The sequence below is a fragment of the Rana temporaria genome, chromosome 1 (genome assembly GCF_905171775.1).
Source record: "Rana temporaria chromosome 1, aRanTem1.1, whole genome shotgun sequence".
Classification (NCBI taxonomy): domain Eukaryota; kingdom Metazoa; phylum Chordata; class Amphibia; order Anura; family Ranidae; genus Rana; species Rana temporaria.
In genome coordinates, this window is record NC_053489.1 from 356,147,844 (window position 1) to 356,167,650 (window position 19,807).

Below are 19,807 nucleotides of genomic sequence, written 5' to 3' on the forward strand. Positions count from 1 at the left end.
ACAGAAAAATAGCGTGGCAGACCCAGCTTCTTTGTAAAGGTGTGCCCACGCTTGCTGGTCGGACTGAGTAGACTACAAGGATCTATATTATCCAGCCTGTCTCTCAGGCGACAGTTGAAAGAAGATTCTTCAAGACAAGAAAAAGTTAAATAAAATAAAATTTCTCCTCAGGGCGCTGGGTCCAAAGGGAGCCATACATTCTTCTCCTTGCTAGGCAGAACGAAACTAAGGCTGCAGTGAGGAGGGTTATGTCTGGAGGGACCGCCTCCTGGGCAGGGCTGTTCAACTCTGTTAATGTAACATGTATTTAATTATCTAACATGTTTCTGCCTACTCCTTTTCTGTAAACAGGGAACATAACACTCACTTGTCAAGATTTAAGGAGCTGTGTCCGTCCATGGACGATAAGAGAAATACGTTTTAAACAGTGTCACAACTATTTTTGGAATTGGCGTTGTAATTAATGTTAAAAAACATAGCACATGTCAACATATAATGCTATTGCTATAGCAGCTAGATATGTGCATTCCCGTTCGTACGAATGTTATTTTCGTACGAAAATGTTCATTTTCGTACCCGCAAAATAATGTTTACATACGAAAAAATTAAAGCACCAAAATACGAAAACGACGGGATTACGAATGAGCCGCATAACGAACAACCGCAAATACGAACGATCTGACGAAAATACGACAAAACGAAAACGGCAAAAGAACGAAAATGACATCTATAACAAAAGATTTGCATTCTGTATCCTGTTTGAATCCCCTCTCTGCTCGTATCCTCAGCCGCATGTCCACATGACACCTACAACAAAAGATTTGCATTCTGTATTTTGTTTGAATCCCCTCTATGTTCGTATCCTCAGCCGTATGTTCACACGACATCCACAACAAAAGATTTGCATTCTGTATCCTGTTTGAATCCCCTCTCTGCTCGTGTCCTCAGCCGTATGTTCACACGACATCCACAACAAAAGATTTGCATTCTGTATAATGTTTGAATCCCCTCTCTGCTCGTATCCTCAGCCGTATGTTCACACGACATCCACAACAAAAGATTTGCATTCTGTATCCTGTTTGAATCCCCTCTCTGCTCGTATCCTCAGCCGTATGTTCACACGACATCCACAACAAAAGATTTGCACTCTGTATCTTGTTTGAATCCCTTCTCTGTTCGCACCCTCAGTCATATGCTCATATGACATTCACAACAAAAGACCCGCACTCTGCATTTTGTTTGAATCCTTTCCCTGTCCGCATCCCCAGTCGCATGCTCACACGACATCCACAACAAAAGACCCGCACCCTGTTTTTTTAATTCCTTTTTTCTGTTCGTATTTTGGATTCAACAGAATGCAAATCTTTTTTTTTTTTTTTTTTTTAAATTTTTTTATTTGTAAAACAGGGATAAGGCCGCGCGGGCCGACAAGCAAAAGAAAATACATCAGTACACACAGTGCACGCAGTGCATCGAGTCACACTTCAACAGAACACATTGCATTAGAAACATTGCTACCTTCCCCCCCGGAAGCCCCCCCGCGGGCCGCCAGCGCCGGTAAGGGCCCGCGTCCCCGGGGGAAGGCCCGAAGGCCGCCCCGCGCCAACAGCCCGCGGCGGCCCCCAGGGAGGGGGGGGAGGAGCTCCCCAGCCTGCGGTAAAACATCATAGCAACATGCTCGGACCGCGCAACCGGCCCCAACTTTTCTTTTTATACAGGAGGGCCCCCAGGTGGGGGTCATGAAAAAAGGTCAAGGGTAGAGGAACAGAGCAGAGGTGTAGCTCGGAAGAAGGAGAGGGAGAAAAGGAGAGGAGAGCGGTCGAAGATAGGGAAAGAGAGAAGGGAGTAGGGATTAATTCCTCTAGTCGCCCGCCCCTCCGTAGGGAGGGGGGGGGGGGAGTCTCACATGTAGCGCTCCGCGCAAGCACAGAGCCGGTCAGGGACTGGAGGGCATCCGCCCACAGGCATATGTTCACACGTCCGTTGAGGGCTCTCTCAATGCCTGGCCCTCAGCCGAGTATCTAAAAATATCCCAGAGCTGCCAGGTGTTTTTAAAGGTTTCCTGCCTGTTGTGCGCTGTGAGGACCAAGTCCTCCATGCGCCTAATCTCTTCCACTTTTGCGAGCCACTGAGAATGCAAATCTTTTGCCACAGATGTCACACGACCGAAAACACCAAAAGAAAAAGGACTCAAAACACAGAATGCAAATCCCTTACCACAGATGTAATTTTCGTTTTTTTGAATGGGCAGTGAGTGTAGTTAGTAAAGCAGCTTCTCTTTTGTGCTGAGTAGTACAGTAAAGCCAAATAAACTTTTCTGTGGATTTTCATCTGAAGGGAGATCAGTTGGCCAGACTTTTGAACCCAAAATGGTTTTCTGATGGAGTTTAAAAACGAACAAATTTTCTGAGAACGAACGGAAAACGATCGTTTTTATGTTTGTTGTTAAAAAAGTCTGACCAAGTGTATGGGGCTTAACAATCGTTAATATGGATGAGCCGCGTGTTAAAAGTGCTGCGAATCCCGCGATATATTTACGAAAGTACAAAATGACGAAAATCCTTTTTCTGTTCGTATCTTCAGTCGCATGCCCACATGACATCCACAACAAATTGTCATAGATGTCACACGAACACACGACCGAAAACACGAACAGAAAAAGGAATCCAAAACACAGAATGCAAATCATTGACGAAAATTCACGAAAATTATTGTCTAACAAGTAACGAACATGAATTAAACAGAATAACAAACCATCCCGCATGTACGAAAATAAAACGGTAACGAAAATACGAAACGATCGGAATACGAAAAAATCTTGTACGAAAAACGAACGGGAACGAACAGGAAAACGGGCGTCTTACGAAAAACGAACGGAAACAAACCTACGGAACGATCTGAAACAGAACAAAAAAAATATATATATTTCTGTGCACATGTCTAATAGCAGCAAAATACAAACAAGCCTTGAAACCTTTACTACGTAAATATATGGAAAGAAAATGGTCATAAAATAAAACGGATTTACCACTGAAACTGTTAAAGGGCCTCAATCTACAACTCAACACTACAGGTGAAGAAATGATACTCAGTGGTTCCTTATGTGCTCCCTAGGTTCATATGGCCGAGGTTTGCTTTATGGCATAACCAAGTGGTTAGGGTTATAATAGGACATGCTTTGACCAGTTTAGTGCAAATTGGAGTAAGTTTCGGGCAAAACAGGATAGAACTTATAGTGATATTACTGTAAACCCAAAAGCAAACATTTTATAGATTGCAGGTTACAAGTTCTTACATATGGTGGCTGCATTCATTTTCTTTTCTTTGTTCTATATTTTCATCTGGTGATCCAGCAAGTAAGGTTTAATTTACATTTGCAGTTGGGGGACAGTAAAAACGCACTGCTGAGCCAACTGGCCACACAGCTTTGTGGATGTGGCAGGAATTTAACCCTGTGTCATGTTTGGCGGGCTCTACTGCCCACCAAATAAGACCAATTTAAGTGAATGGGGCCCCTTTGCAACCATCCCAAAACAAGATGTAATGCATTTAGGGGGTTACAAGTGGCGGCAAGGAAGAGACATATCGGCTCTTCACCACCTGTTAAACTCTTTTGAAATTCAATCTGAGGGGACACTTGTATGAACAGCAGGTCAGGGCTTCACTAAAGTGTAAATGTAGCCGAAGATCAGTTATGGACAGAGTAGAGAAGATTCAGAGCATCTACCAGGCTTTTATTGCTGTCCATGTCTCCACTCAAAAAATGTCCCCTTACGCCCTGTCCTGGTTACCAATATGACTGGAAAAGGAAGTGAGTCAATTTTCTGAAGTAGAAACACCTATAGCAGCGATGGCGAACCTTGGCACCCCAGAGGTTTTTGGAACGACATTTCCCATGGTGCTTATGCACTCTGTAGTGTAGATGAGCATCATGGGAAATGTAGTTCCAAAACTTCTGGGGTGCCAAGGTTCGCCATCACTGACCTATAGCATTAAAAAAGGCATTTTACTCAGGGCTCATGCAGAGGTTGCTAGGGGATCCTTGAGCAGTTAGTAATTTCTCCCTCTCAGACAGAAGTTCCCTTAGACGCCATTGCTCTTTTTAGCTATCTTGAAGGGTGTAATTCTGCCCAATGACCACAAGTGTAAGGAACATTTTTCCCACAGACTATCATACTAATGTATCATGAGTTGTAAATATAGTCATTTTTAGCAGGAGTTCCCTGACACCGGAAAGTTATTTTAAGGGTTCCTCCGTGTTGAAAAGTTTGAGAAAGGCTGCTCTACCCTAAATCCTCTAAATTACACTATAACTTTCATATAACACAAGAGAGGTTTCCAAAACATACAAGAGCTTACATTTAATAGAAATTTAATTATCCTATTGCATACTCAACATAAACTCATGAATCCTTTAACCTCCCTGGCTTGGGGTGGAAATCAAGTACCATAAGCGGTATCCCCGCCAGACTCGGGATTGCATTGCAGGCAGAGTTTACTTACCTTGTCCCCTGGATCCTGTGATGTCTCCCCGCTGTGTGATCGAGCTGTCTCCTTGCTTGAGTCACACAGTGTGCCGTCGAGCTCCGTTCCCTGCAACGTTACGACGCATGGGGGCGGAGATTGGCGCCAAATTCAAAAAAATAAAAACACAGTACACATACAGTATACTGTAATGTTACAGATTACAGTACTGTATAAAATAAATACACACCCCCTTTGTCCCTAGTGGTCTGTCCAGTGTCCTGCATGCACTTTTATATTATAAATACTGTTCTTTCTGCCTGGAAACTGGAGATTGTCCATAGCAACCAAAAAGTGTCCCTTTATGTCAAAAGTGGTTTTAGACCAGCTAGAAAACAGCGATAATAAATTAGAATCACTTGCAGAATTGAGCTATAGTGATTTGTGGGGAAATTCATCATCAAACACTGAAAGTAATAATTTTTATTATTATTATTATATTATTATTTGTTATAATTATTTATAGTTATTTATTATATTATAATTTATGATTTTGTGTTTCAAACTTTATCGTACCCGGAATGTCTACTAGACTCTTGTTTGGACAAATTTAAGTGAGTTATTCCCAAGAATTACAGGCCTACAATATAAAACGCCATATTTTGTACCGCTTTCAGCACTTAAAATCTGAAAGAATCATACCGCCAGGGAGGTTAAGCACAACATGGATTGTGTTCTGCATGTCAAATGCAATTTAAATGTTGTACAGGTACTTCTTGATTTATGACTGTTTGGTTTGTGCAGTGCCCATTGCTAGACAACTACAGCATGGAGTGATTTTCTAGAGTTTTTTTTTCCTTTCAGACCCTTGCCCGGAGAGGATTTAGCTGTGAGACATCTCTTGCAACCCAGGCTTTTGCCCAGGGAAGGAAGCCAGAAGAAAAAGGACTTTGTTCTCATAGGGGCCTGAACCTGAGCCTAAGAATCTAAGCTGGCCTGTGGCAGAGGTGTAAGAAAGTAAAAGGTAGCTGCCCGTCTCGTGCTACAGAGTCTCATTTGGCCTGTGGGAGAGGCTTAAGAAACTGAAAGATAGATGCTAATTTAGGCCCAAAGAATTCTTGGAGAAGTCTGCTGTGCTGAAGGATCTTTGCCACCGCCTTTTTTTGTGCATCCTGTAGCCCTTATCCTCATTTCCAAAGATAATCAAGCAAAAGTTGTCAAAAGAAGATTGAAGCTCTGTCTATTGATAGAGCGGGTCACCATTAAGAAGGTTGAAGAGCCCACAAAATTCCAGTAACTCCTTCACAGGTAATGACTACCCAAATATTATTTTTTTCACTTGCAGCATGCAGGTGGTGTTTACCAAGCAGATTAGCTTACTTCTAGGAGTTCACATTTTTTTCTGATGTGAAATACATAGATTTTTTTTACACATACTTGTACGACTCCACTTATTTTAGATGAGATGGACTTTTCTGCATTATTCAGTCATATAAAGGCTGCCAACAAATATGCAGCCAGCACTAGGCTTTCTTACTGCTACTTTGGTAAAATAAAGATTTTGTAAATATAATTTAAATAATAGAAAACATACAAAAATAAATAAAATTGGCTAAAACTCATCCCTCAAAGGAAAACACCGGTCTAAACAAAGTGTGTAGGTTCTAATAGTAGCACGCATTATTTTCCTAAATATAACCTAATAACAACATTATTGCAACTTGGAAAGCTGGAAAAGTTTCTTGACTAGATGATTCCAGACATACAGATTAGTTTGCTGTGAGGCCTTGTACACACAACCGTTTTCCTCGACAGAATCCATCAAGAAACTTGGTGGCAGAGCTTTTTTGCAGAGGAAAACGGTCGTGTGTATGTTTTTCATCGAGAAAACTGTCGTGGAACTCGACGAGAAAAAAAGAGAACAAGTTCTCTTTTTCCTCGTTGGGAGTCTCAATTTCCTCGTCGTGTTTCTCGTCGGGCTGGTTTACGACGAGAAACACATTTGTGTGTATGCTTAGAAACCCGCGCATGCTCAGAATAAAGTATGAGACGGGAGCGCACCTTCGGTAAAAGCAGCGTTTGTAATGGAGATAGGACATTTGTCACGCTGTAACAGACTGAAAAGCGTGAATCGTCTCTCACCAAACTTTTACTTAAAGCGGGGGTTCACCCTATAATCCCCAAAAAAATAAAAACATTTCTTCTACCATAAAATCAGGCATTGTAGCGCGAGCTACAGTATGCCTGTCCCGATTTTTTTATCCCCGTACTCAACGTGTACTCGTACATCGAAGATACCGACTCCCCTCGGGGAATGGGCGTGCCTATGGAGACGGAGGATGATTGACGGCCGGCTCTGGCGCGTCACGCTTCTCCGGAAATAGCCGAAATAGGCTTGGCTCTTCACGGCGCCTGCGCATAGCCTGTGCGCAGGCGCCGTGAAGAGCCGAGACCTACTCCGGCTGTCTTCGGGGAGAGTGACGTGCCAGGGCCGGCCGTCAATCATCCTCCCTCTCCATAGGCACGCCCAGCCGAAATCTATAATGTACGAGTACACAGTGAGTACGGGGGTAAAAAAATCGGGACAGGCATACTGTAGCTCGCGCTACAATGCCTGTCTCGATGGTAAAATCGTGTCACTGAGGGTGAACCACCGCTTTAACACGCAGTAACATGAGATTAGCAAAAGCAGCCCCTAGGGTGGCGCCAGTGGAATCGAACTTCCCCTTTATAGTGCCGTTGTACGTGTTGTACATCACCGCGTTTGAGAACGACGAGATTTTGTCTTGACAGTGTGTACGCAAAGAAAGCTTGTCAAGATTCTCGACAAGCCTAACAAGGAACTCGTTGAGTAAAAACGATGTTTCATTTACGACGAGTTCCTCGGTCGAGTGTACGAGGTCTCAGAGTTTGACCATCCTTAAAGAAAACCTGTTGTCACAGCAACACAAAGACTGCCACTGTTTTACTATGCATGGAAATGCAGATAAAGGTCTCAATCTAATTATCCATATCTGCATACATGTTCAATGTTAGTGATTCAAAGAATATTGTTATAGCAGCCAAGTAACTAGCATTTTCAGAAGAGGGTCAACAATGGCAGCCCCCACATTCTGTCATGACAGGTCAAAATTAATGTGACCCTTTCACCAACTTAAAATTTCAGGTAAAAGCACAAAAATCAAGTAATGCTTACTTAAAGCGGTGGTTCACCCTGCAGAACAACATTGTAGCATACAATTCGGCATTGTAGCGCGAGCTACAGTATGCCGGTCTTAATTTTTTTATCGCCGTACTCACAGCGTAATCGTACATCGTAGATTCCGTCTGCCGCGGGGAATGGGCGTTCCTTTCAAGAGGGAGGGTGATTGACGGCCGGCTCTGGCGCGTCACGCTCCCCGAAGACAGCCGGAGTAGGTTTTGGCTCTTCACGGCGCCTGCGCACAGACTATGCGCAGGCACCGTGAAGAGCCAAGCCTATTTCGGCTATTTCCGGAGAAGCGTGACGCGCCAGAGCCGGCCGTCAATCACCTTCCGTCTGGATTGGAACGCCCATTCCCCGTGGGCAGACGGAATCTACGATGTACGATTACGCTGTGAGTACGGCGATAAAAAAATTAAGACCGGCATACTGTAGCTCGCGCTACAATGCCGAATTTTAGGCTAGAAGAAAAAAAAAAAAAAAAAATTATTTTATAGGGTGAACCCCCGCTTTAATGTTTTCCATACTTATTTATATTTTTTTGCGATGTACCTTTGATCTTTGAAATTTTGATTACTGCTGAAAAGTCAATTCCTTAGCAGGGCTTTCTTGAATGTCATAGCCATTTCCTCTTCTTGAAGTGCCTAGTTACTCCCTGTACTGGCCCTGCTCCTTAAAGGGGTTGTAAAGGTAAATTTGTTTCCCCTAAATAGCTTCCTTTACCTTAGTGCAGTCCTCCTTCACTTACCTCATCCTTCCATTTTGCATTTAAATGTCCTTATTTTTTCTAAGAAATCCTCACTTCCTGTTCTTCTGTCTGTAACTCCACACAGTAATGCAAGGCTTTCTCCCTGGTGTGGAGTGTCATGCTCGCCCCCTCCCTTGGACTACAGGAGATTTAGGACGCTCTCTATGTTGTAGAAAGAGAAAGGAGCTGTGTGTTAGTGGGCGTCCTGACACTCCTGCTCGCCCCCTTCCCCCTCAAGAGGCTTTCTCCACATCAGGGAGAAAGCCTTGCATTACTGTGTGTAGTTACAGACAGAAGAACAGGAAGTGAGGATTTCTCAGAAGAAATAAGGACATTTAAAAGCAAAATTGAAGGATGAGGTAAGTGAAGGAGGACTGCACTAAGGTAAAGGAAGTTATTTAGGGGGAAAGAAATTACCTTTACAACCCCTTTAACCTCTCCTTTAACCTCACTGGCGGTATGATTATGTCAGGTTTTTGATGCTGAAAGTGGTACAATTGTTTTGGATGGAAATTTGGCGTTTTATATTGTAGGCCTGTAATTCTTAGAAATAACTCACTTAAATATTTCCAACCAAGAGTCTAGTAGACATCCCGGGTATGATAACGTTTGGAACACGAAATCATTAATTATAATATAATAAATAACTATAAATAATTATAACAAATAATAATAATAAAATTATTCAATAATGTAATCAAATCAAAAACACAAAAATTTGCTCAGTTGCAGAATTGTCGCTGTCATTACTTTCAGTGTTTGATGACGAATTTCCCCACAAATCGCTATCGCTCAATTCTGCAAGTGATTCTAATTTATTATCGCTGTTTTCTAGCTGCTCTAAAACCACTTTTGACATACAGGGACACTTTTTGGTTGCTATGGACAATCTACAGTTTCCAGGCTGAAAGAACAGTATATATAATATAAAAGTGCATGCAGGACACTGGGCAGACCACTAGGGACAAAGGGGTGTGTAAATATTTTAAACAGTACTGTAATCTATAAGATTACAGTATACTGTATGTGTACTGTGTTTTTATTTTTTTGAATTTGGCGCCGATCTCCCCCCCCCCGTACGTCGTAACGTCGCAGGGAATGGAGCTCGACGGCACTTGGGCACTGTGTGAATCGAGCGAGGAGGCATCGCAGGATCCAGGGGACAAGGTAAGTAAACTGCCTGGAGACTGCGATGTGATCCCAAGTCTGGCTCGGGGATACCGCTAATGGTACTGAAATTTCACCCCCGAGCCAGACTCGGGATTACTGCCAGGGAGGTTAAAGGGGTTGTAAAGGTTCGTTTTTTATTTTCTAAATAGGTTCCTTTAGGCTAGTGCATTGTTGGTTCACCTACTTTTTCCTTTGATTTCCCTTCTAAAAGTTTTTTTTCTTTGTCTGAATTTCTCACTTCCTGTTTCTCCTCAGTAAGCTTGCCCCCATTATCCCAGCTGTTCTGGCTGGGGGTTAGTCAGCCAGAACAGCTTACTGAGGAGGAACAGGAAGTGAAAAAATTCAGACAAAGAAAAAAAAAACATCTAGAAGGTAAATGGAAGGAAAAGGTAAGTGAACCAACAATGCACTAGCTTAAAGGAACCTATTTAGAAAAAAAAAAAAAACCTTTACAACCCCTTTAACCACTTGCTTACTGGGCACATAAACCCCCTTCGTGCCCAGGTGAAATTTCAGCTTCCGGCACTGCGTCGCTTTAACTGACATTTGCGCGGTCGTGCGACGTGGCTCCCAAACAAAATTTACGTATTTTTTTTCCCACAAATAGAGCTTTCTTTTGGTGGTATTTGATCACCTCTGCGGTTTTTATTTTTTGCGCTATAAACAAAAAAAGAGCGACAATTTAAAAAAATATATATATATGTTTTACTTGTTGCTATAATAAATATCCCATTTTTTTTTTTTTACTTTTTCTTTTTTCTCAGTTAAGGCCGATACGTATTTTTCGACGTATTTTTGTAAAAAAAAAAAAAAAATCGCAATAAGCGACTGGTTTGCGCAAAAGTTATAGCGCCTACAAAATGGGGGATAGATTTATGTTTTTTTATTTATTTATTTTTTACTTGTAATGGCCGCGATTTGCGTTTTTTTTTGTCAGGGCTGCGATATTGCGGCGGACGTATCGGACACTTTTGACACAATTTTGGGACCATTCACATTTATACAGCGATCAGTGCTATAAAAATGCACTAATTACTGTATAAATGTGGCTGGCAGGGAAGGGGTTAACACTAGGGGGTGAGGAAGGGGTTAAATGTATTCCCTCATTGTGTTCTTACTATGTGGGGGGAGGGGACTGACTGGGGGAGGTGACCGATGCCGTGTCCCTATGTAAAGGGACACAGATCGGTCTCCTCTCTCCCTCACAGCACGTGGAGCTCCACGTCCTGCTGTGTTACCGACGATCGCGAGTGTCTGGCGGACATCGCGGCCGCCAGGCACTCGCATCGGCTCCCGAGCGATGCGCCGGGCACGTTGTTTCCCCGCTGCGCGCCCCCAGCGGCGCGCACAGGGAACAACAACAGCAGGACGTCCTTGGACGTCCACCCGGCACTTGAGAGCCGCGCTGTGGACGTCTTTAGACCATAGCGCGGATCTCAAGTGGTTAACCTACCTATATAAACTTTTAGGTAGCTGCTGCAGGAGCAAAGGGGAATACCTATAGGGTGCCACTTGATTGATAGCTCTGAGTATGCTGGGGCTGCTGACATCACATTCAATATAGTGGTATATACCAGCAGTCTCTGGGCTTTTGGATGTCTATCCAAGGGAGGTTTTTACAGGTAAATACCATGCATACAATATGTTAAATAAACATAATCTTATGGAAGATTTATTTTAAAAAGAATGGTCTGAGGACAGGAGTCAAAAAGAACCATGCAATATCTTTGCTGCTCCCCACTGACAGTTATGTATTATGAGGAGTAGGAGGTGGCTTACACATGACTACTATTTTTCCTCATTCTTCTATACATGTATGAGGAGGTATATGGAACCATAAATACTAGGGGTCTATGTATGTTTTTATCCAAGATTCACATAGCTTTACAAACTGTTTAAATCAGATTCAAACCACATTCTGTGAAAATTATTAATTCAATTAATAGACCCCTAAGTGTTTTGTCCCCAAAAGGGTTTTTTCCCAAAATCACAATAGAGCTACTGTATGTTACCAGCTTAGCTGTAGACAGTGCTTTTCAACCATCCAAATGTACATTGCCCACCACAAGCCACCCCATTCCCAGTCGCCCAGCTGCTAAGTACCCGCTTTGAAAGTTGTGTGTCCATCATAAAGTTGTGTACGTGTTTCTCAGCTTTGGTGAGTTCCAACTTTCTTGCAACAACGGCAACAACCAGAGCTGTGCAGCCTGCACCCTGTGGAAGGAAAGGAAATACTCACTGCAAACATGGAATAAGAAGAAAAAAAAACATAAATTGAGATAGAAATTAGACAAGAATTTTGGGGTTGGATCTAGGGTACTAGAAGGATGAATGAAAGGAAGGGACAACAGAGAGAAGCAGAAAGACAATGGGGAATGAATGATGTGAACGCAGCTCAACTGCTTATTGTCTTACCATGATTCCAGTTAGCAGACAGACTCCCTTTCCACAATATGTGTTAGGCACCATGTCTCCATAACCAATTGACAGGAACGTTATAGAAATCAGCCACATGGCACCCAGGAAGTTACTGGTCACCTCCTGTTTGTCATGGTACCTGCCGGGAGAGTAAAGAGAGGAATAGCAGAATAAGTTAGTCTAGCAGGGGAGGTTTATTTTTTTTTTATATATTCTAAAACGCCTGTCATGCAGCATTTTCAATTGAATGTAGTATAGGCTGGATTTCCCCAACCTCATTTGATGTCAAAGATAATGTGCCAAAACTCTGACACCTGAAGCGTTTAAAGCTCAGTCCTGCAGTACTGCTTGTTCAAATACATTTCTTTCTCTAGGACCCAAGTGAACTAATATTGCATATATTAAATTTTGTTTAATTATTTTATTGGCCAGAAAGAGTTGAATATTAATCAAAACATTATTTTTTATTAAACTTAAGGATGCAGAAATCTTTAAAACCTTTGCTAAGAAATTAAATTACGCTCAATTTAATGAAAGCAAATTACTACCAAGAGTGTCTTCTGAGTTTGGCCTGTTAATATTATTAATCTACCCCAGGGGTCTCCAAACTTTCTGAACAAAGGGCCAGTTTACTGTTCTTCAGACTTTGATGGGGCTGAACTGTGGCCAGTGGGAGTAGAAAAAGGCCCTGGTGTTAATTGGAGTAAAGAATGCCCCATCATTAGTATTAGTGAAAGGAATATTACCCCATTGTTGGTATTAGGGGAAGAAATGGTGCCCCATCATTGGTATTATTGGCAGCAATAGTGCACCACTGTTGGTATCAGAGCAAGGAATACTGCCCCATCATTGGTGTCGGTGTGACGAATAGTGCCTCATTTCTGGGGTCAGTGGAGGAATAGTGCCCTATTGTTGGTATCAGTAAAACAGGAAAAATGCCCAATTGTTTGTTTAGAAGGAATAGTGCCCTGTATCAGTGGGAGGAATAGTGTTCCAAGGGCCTGATAAAGACAAGCTAAAGGCCACAGTTTGGAGACCACTGAGTTATAGGGATACTGGCGAAACATAAACTTTTGGAGGGATGCTGGTGAAACATAAACATCTAGAGTAGTTGGAGGAGAATAATGTCTCCAAACGTTCTAAACAAAGGGCCAATGTACTGTCCTTCAGGCTTTAGGGGGGCTGGACTGTGGACATCGGAAGTAGAAAATGTCTTGACATCAGTGGGAGTAAACAGTGCTTCATCATGTCTTGTCATTGGGTGGGAACAATAATGCCCCATCGTTGGTGTCACTGGAAGGAACTGTCCCCCATTGTTAGTGTCATTGGGAGTAATTGTGCCCCTTCCTTGGTGTCAGTGTGGGGTAATTATGCTCCATCAATGGTGTCAGAGGATTAAATATTGCCCCCAGGGCAGCTAAAAGCAGGCAAAGGGCCACATCTGGCCCCTGTGCCACAGTTTGGAGACCCCTGATCTACACAGTTTCCAATAAATATCTGTACTGTTTAGGTGGCTATAAAACCAAAAGTATAGTGAATGACCATGAGGAAATCCTCTAACTGCATCTACTACTCTAGATATTTTTCCTCTGCAGCTTCGGGTATTGCTTGTGGCCTCCACAAGCGACTGTAATCATACAGTATATTTTCTATGAATGTGTGTCGGCACTTTAAATAGAATCTGTCAGATGAATTGTACAATATAATTATATTATTTCCTTTTGTCATGTTGAATAATTGTATGCGTTGGCACTCTATATATGTTTATTTCTACTTCTGAAAAAACAGGAAGGCAGAATCGGGGTGTCCAAACTTGTGAGAATATAGTTATTAGTGGAAACAGCAGGTTCCAAGGTATTTTGGTTCCAGGTAAGTCCAGAGCCCCAAAAGTGATTTATTGGGACACTGCTTGAGCAGAGTGCAGAATGCAGTGCAGGGGTAGCGATCAAATAATAAAACATTTCTGTTTCAGGTCACTGGACACAGACACAGCATGCCATAGGACTTTTTTTTATCTCACAGGCAAGTTTTTTGTAGACACTTCAAATCTGCCTTACTACCCTTTCACAGTTTTTTATTTTTTAGGTCTGTTTTACAGCAGAGTCTACACAACTGATTGGCTGCTCTCAGTAAAAGTACCAGATATTTAATGAACACCACCAAAAACTTTTCAATACATTTAATTTAAAAGTTGCAGTGATTTCTGCAGCATCTTGTCTGCTCTAAAATATGTTGTATGTCTTGTGAAGTTGCTGAAAGATTTAACCCCATTATCAGCATTATTATTAGAACACTTTGGTCCTAGTAGGGAAAAGTTGTCTTAGAAAATGGACACTGTGGAGCACATCTTTCTGGCACAGAGGTGCTGCATGACCTAAATAAATAATTGTATTTTAGGACTGAGCCTTTAAAGAGTAACTCCATCTTTGTTTACTGTGTAGCCAAAACAGAGCAGCAAAATAACTAATGTAAATAATAATCATTGCATATTTTGTTCCAGAGGTCCACTATCCCAAGCTAAGAATGTTCAGAGTTTTTCTTGCCTAAATAATAACTACTATTTACAGAGTTTATCATTTCACTGCCCTGATTTACTGTATCGTTCGTTAGAAAGATGGAGTTATACTTTAAACATGACCATGCTCATTGCATGCTTTTAAAATGAGCTTTTCCTACTAAGTTCTCTGACATGAGTCATGAGCGAAGTGGGCAAAGAAAATTTCATCAAAGCCCTCACATGCATGCCGCAGACATGTGGCATGTAAGGGTCATGCTTAAGCACATGGATGGTAGGCTATACTGCATGCTGAAACCATCCGGGAACTTCATGACTTGCAAAAGTTCCCTCATCCCATGGATTCAGGTGATATGGGGTCAAGTGCCATTTCCAGTTGGAAACAAAAACATATAAAAAATGTCAACCTCTGATGTATTGATTTTAATTCCCACTATTCTTACATTTGTTAGTCCATTGGTTTTGTTTCATACCAGCTGCAAGACTGATATAGTCTGCTTATCAAGGCAAAGAGAGGCAGATTGATGACAGGCCATTTTTATTACAATGTTATTTGGAAATATTTTTTTTTTTAAAGTACACTGTTTGATAATCGTATTTAAAATTATTTACAATGAAGCTTATGAAAATATTTAGAAAATCTTATGCATTTTAGTTAAGCACTACAAAATGTACTTTGTTTGTGAGCCTGATTAAGGCCTGATTTAGACCTATGCATTTTTTGTGCTTTTTTGCATTTTGCTCTACAGAAAGTGTTCCATAGGAAACCATGTTAAATGGACTGTAGTGTGAGGTTAGGTTTACACCTATGCAAATTGGATGCGAGTTTCACCGCATCCAAGTCGCATTGCAGGAGAATGTTATGGGGTTAGGGTTAGGGGGTTAGGGTCAGGGTTAGGGTTTCCCATTGAAGAATATGGCTAGGACTCAGGAATTGGAACAGGGACCTCCCCCAAAGGTCAAAGGTCAGAAGGTGGGTTCCCAGAGGTCAAAGGTCACAGGGCGTGGCTGACCCACCCCCAGCAAAGTGTACCGCCTACCCCAACTAAGTCGGGGAATGAACAAGTCGGGGAATGAACTACCGTCTCTCTATGGAAGAAACGCTGTGCATCCTTAGCTCAGTTTCAGGGCCGAATTCAGGCAAAGATTCGGCCCTGAGTCTTTCCTGAACAGGAGAATGGGGACGCACAGCGTTGCTGTGCAATCTGCAGCCGGTTCCAGTGTGAACCGAGCCTGATTCTGCAAACCTGGAAATGCACTAAAAAATGCATAGGTGTGAACCAGGCATAAGTGCCTGTGTTCAGAAGCAAGTCAAATTCAGAATGCTTCTATGTTTGCATAGCTTTATCCTGATTACAGATAATTACAACTTACTTCTGTGGTACTTATGAGTAGTTTAGGAGTTGCTTTGGGTTGTTTTTTGGTTGTTTCTGGGCTGCTTCAAGTTACCTCTGAAATGCTTAAAGCTGTTTTAGCTTTTACAGTGACTAGTACAAAGACGTAAAGCAATTCAGAAGCAGACAAATGCCCATGTACACAAATCATTACCCTGTCTTGAATGGCCTTTAAGATACTGATTAGAGATTTCTATTATAGTACTATATTCTAAAAGCTTCATAAAAGTATTGAAGTGTCTTGGATACGTTTAGAAATGTCTTCAAGATTACAGATGTCCATGTCAAGCTGAACTTAACTAACAACTCCTAGATATCTTATTGGGTAAAGTTTTGACAAAAATGCATTATGAGAATGGCTATTCTAAGTTGCCTCAACAAATTTACATACAGTAGTAGATATGTTTAAACTTTTTATTAAGAAATAATTTTAACAAAGCATTCTAATCTGATCTCTGTTCTCAAAACTGACATGCAGCAGCTTTGCAATTTTATCTGTGATCCTGCAGGTAATACATTTTCTGCCATAGGGTGACATCCCACTCACTGTACTGTATCAATGGAGCAAGCAGTTTTGTCACCATAGGCTGCTCTCTTGATTTGGACTACAAACCCTTCTCCCCTCATCTCTATTATATAAGGAGGAAGAGCTGTGTACTTCACAGAAGATAACTTGGAAAGCTTATAACATTGTTTGAGATTTTAGTTTTTAACCAGTATTTTTCTGTATTTTCATGTACCTAACTTGAAAAAAGAAAATTAATACAGACACAACATCTAAAAATTGGTGAGCTGCAGTATACGACATTACTGTTCTTGGATTTACACTTTAGGGGCTCTTTAGGGTTGTGCGGATGGTGATGGTTTTTAGAAAAACACTAATCTCTGCAAGGGCGCATAGATCTATGTTCCCGATCAGACTATAACGTAGGCGGTAGGTGTGGAGAATCACTGTGAGGGAATCTGTAGTATGTCTGTATTTTTCCACACCGCCCTGCACACACGTGATCTCTCTGTTTTTGAGTGAGGTTTGGGTATATTTTATTACATCATTGTTTCTATTATTCTTTTTTTTAAAGTAAAAACGGTGTGGACTTTACTGATTACTAAAGTGAACTTGTGCCCAGAATAATGACATTAAAAGATTCCATATGAATTGCCCCACAGTATCTGCAGCTCAAGAGCTCATTGATGATTTGTTTTAAAGTACTTTTACTGCTTGTAAGAATAGGTACTGTATATACCGTGTTTCCCCGAAAATAAGACACCGTCTTATATTTATTTTTCCTCAAGAAAACACACTATGGCTTATTTTCAGGGGATGTCTTATTTTATTGAAGCTTTTCCCCCTATCCCCTGGTGTTTGTGTGGCGTGAGAGACTGTTGCTGGTCAGTGCTGGGGAGCAGCTTTACTTCTTCTGATGTGGAGCACAGTGGAGCTGGGGTGATCTCTTTGGGCTCAGTAGTCTGCTGAAGCTTTTCCCCCTTTTACCAGGGGATACCCTGGTGTTTGTGTGGGGTGAGAGACTGTTGCTGGTCAGTTCTGGGGAGCAGCTTTACTTCATCATCTGAGGACAGAGCGTCCTGCTCCTCACTTGGTCACTTCACTGAGGAGACTTTTTACTTTCACTTTCAGCGGGACCTGACGGGGAGCCGACCTTATTGATGGGGCTGCCGACACCTCTCCGGTCACCTAGAGATACCGTAGCAGCTGTCACGATGGAGCAGATAAGAAGGGCTGCACGACTTCTTTACAGCTCCGCACCAGTACACTACGGTACATACGCCTATCACGTCTTGTTTACCGCTACGCATAGTCACGCCCATCACTACGTCTTATTTTCGGGGGTATGGCTTATATTTCGGAAATGCTTGGAAATCCTGCTTCGGCTTATTTTAGGAGTACGTCTTATTTTCGGGGAAACACGGTACATTAATGATCACAGTCTAGGCACAGTTGCGCTTTGGAATGTTAGAAATTTGGAACTTTTGGTAAAGTGGATCAGGGTTTTTGGCAGTAGGAAAGGCTTTGGTAGCATTTTGTAAAGAGCATTATTTTTAAATGTGGTCATTCATATCAGTACACAATGGATTCCTGTGACAACACCAAACAAAAAAAAGTGGTATGCAGTAACCTTGAACAAAAACTTTAGTTTCATTATTCTAAACCGGTAAAAGCTATACTTTGATTGGTTAGTTTGGGCTGAAATAAGATAATTATATGACATTATTAAATATGTCCCAATGTTCAAAGTTTTTTTCTCTATTTAAGTTTGTTCAACATTTTAAGTAACTACGGGATTGACCTTTTTGCTGCAACAAAGTCACTGTAAGGTTTAGTCGATTTAGGTGACAACATAAGGATACTTCTTATACTTCATAAGAAGGAAAGATTGTGTTCCTGTGTAAGACCTGCAATATGCAGGCTTAACCACTTTTAACATAATATTGCCTTGATACACAGACACCAATGGTCAAAAGAATAATACTGTTTGAGTGCTTCAGAAAGGAATTCATGCTTAGAATTCTATGCAATATCGTATGTTAAAATATCACAATTACATAAATACAAAATCCTTAGAGGCATATTGATAAAGTAGTGAATGTGACCTTTACCAAACATTCATTGCAGGTAAATCAATCACTGTAACTTAAACACATGCACCAGGGTGATTGACCTGCAGTGAATTTTTGGTGAATGTCACACTCACTGCTTTATAAATAAGCCCCGTCTCTACCTTCTTTGTTGCCTTTATTCTCTGAGATACCATATTTCTTCCCATTGCTAAGGGGTAAACATGCTTAGATGAACATTGGAGCAAAAATGCAGTACATGCTGGAAATGAAAGAACCCCAAACCTTTTTGTTATGTCATAAATGAATTCAAATGAAGATAGTATCTAACTGCTGTCATGAAAATCAAGCAGTGAAAGTGGAAGGAGGGATAGAGGAAGGTAAAGGGTCATAGGGAGGAAAAAGGAAGCATTTTAGAGGTTGCTGCAGTTGTTTATTTTTCTTTTTGTAATTCTTTCAGTTGAATATATCCCATCTCGGGGTCTGCATGGCAAATGTCTGGTCCATTCATACACCATATCAGCACAGTAGACACAAAGTTTAAAGTACACAATACTACAACACAAAAAAATTAGGAAAAATAAACTAAATACTATTATATCCTGTGTTGCCCCAAGGAACATAGCTTAAACAGTATACAGCTCCTATTAATCATTGGTCTCTAAATTCCTCATAGGCCTGTCTCATAGAATATGCACACAAATTACAGAATTTATTTTATAAGCAAATGAAAAGTTCTTCTATTGTTAAAAAACAGCAATGCTATCTTTCTGCATTCAGTGTGTGTGCAAAAATATAGATGAACTAAACACCGGGCCCAATCAAGCTCAGCATTCTGACTCTTATTCTCAGTAATCCGACTTGGAAACACAGAATTCTGAGGTAAAAAATCTGAATTCTGACATTTAATCTCAGAATTCTGACTTTAAAACTCTGAATTCTAATTTTCTAATCTCAGAATTCTGACTTTGAAACTCAGAATTTTGTTTAATAATTTTAGTGGTTTTGTATTCACACATTTATGCCACACTCCAGGTTTACTTTCACTTAAATGGTTTGCTTGTGATATTCTAGCCCAAGCAAACTATTTTCTTTCATAATTGATGTGGCTACGGTCAGTTCTGTATAAACTGTATGTAGCATCCGTTACATACAGTATACAGTGCTATGTTATGGCAGCAATACAGAGACTATCTATTCTGCTGGTGGAACAAAATTGAGTCAGGCTTAGTGCTTCTCTACCATTCACAGTAAGCCTTGTACTTTTGCCAGTGAACATGAGGGGTGCTCGGATTAGCTAAGGTGGAGAAGTGGGCATATAA

The 19,807-nt window shown here is 41.3% G+C and overlaps 1 protein-coding gene across 4 annotated transcripts in view; it reads right to left on the reverse strand.

Moving 5' to 3' along the window:
- The window catches only part of KCNN1 (potassium calcium-activated channel subfamily N member 1), a 237,724-nt gene that overhangs the window by 48,768 nt on the left and 169,149 nt on the right, over positions 1–19,807 (reverse strand). For all 4 annotated transcript variants that reach the window (XM_040321348.1, XM_040321355.1, XM_040321353.1 and 1 more), the window contains exons 5-6: positions 12,000–12,141; positions 11,688–11,798 (exon numbers count right to left, since the gene is read on the reverse strand). In XM_040321348.1, the coding sequence (XP_040177282.1) occupies positions 11,688–11,798; positions 12,000–12,141 (253 nt within the window). The remainder of the gene's footprint in view (positions 1–11,687; positions 11,799–11,999; positions 12,142–19,807) is intronic.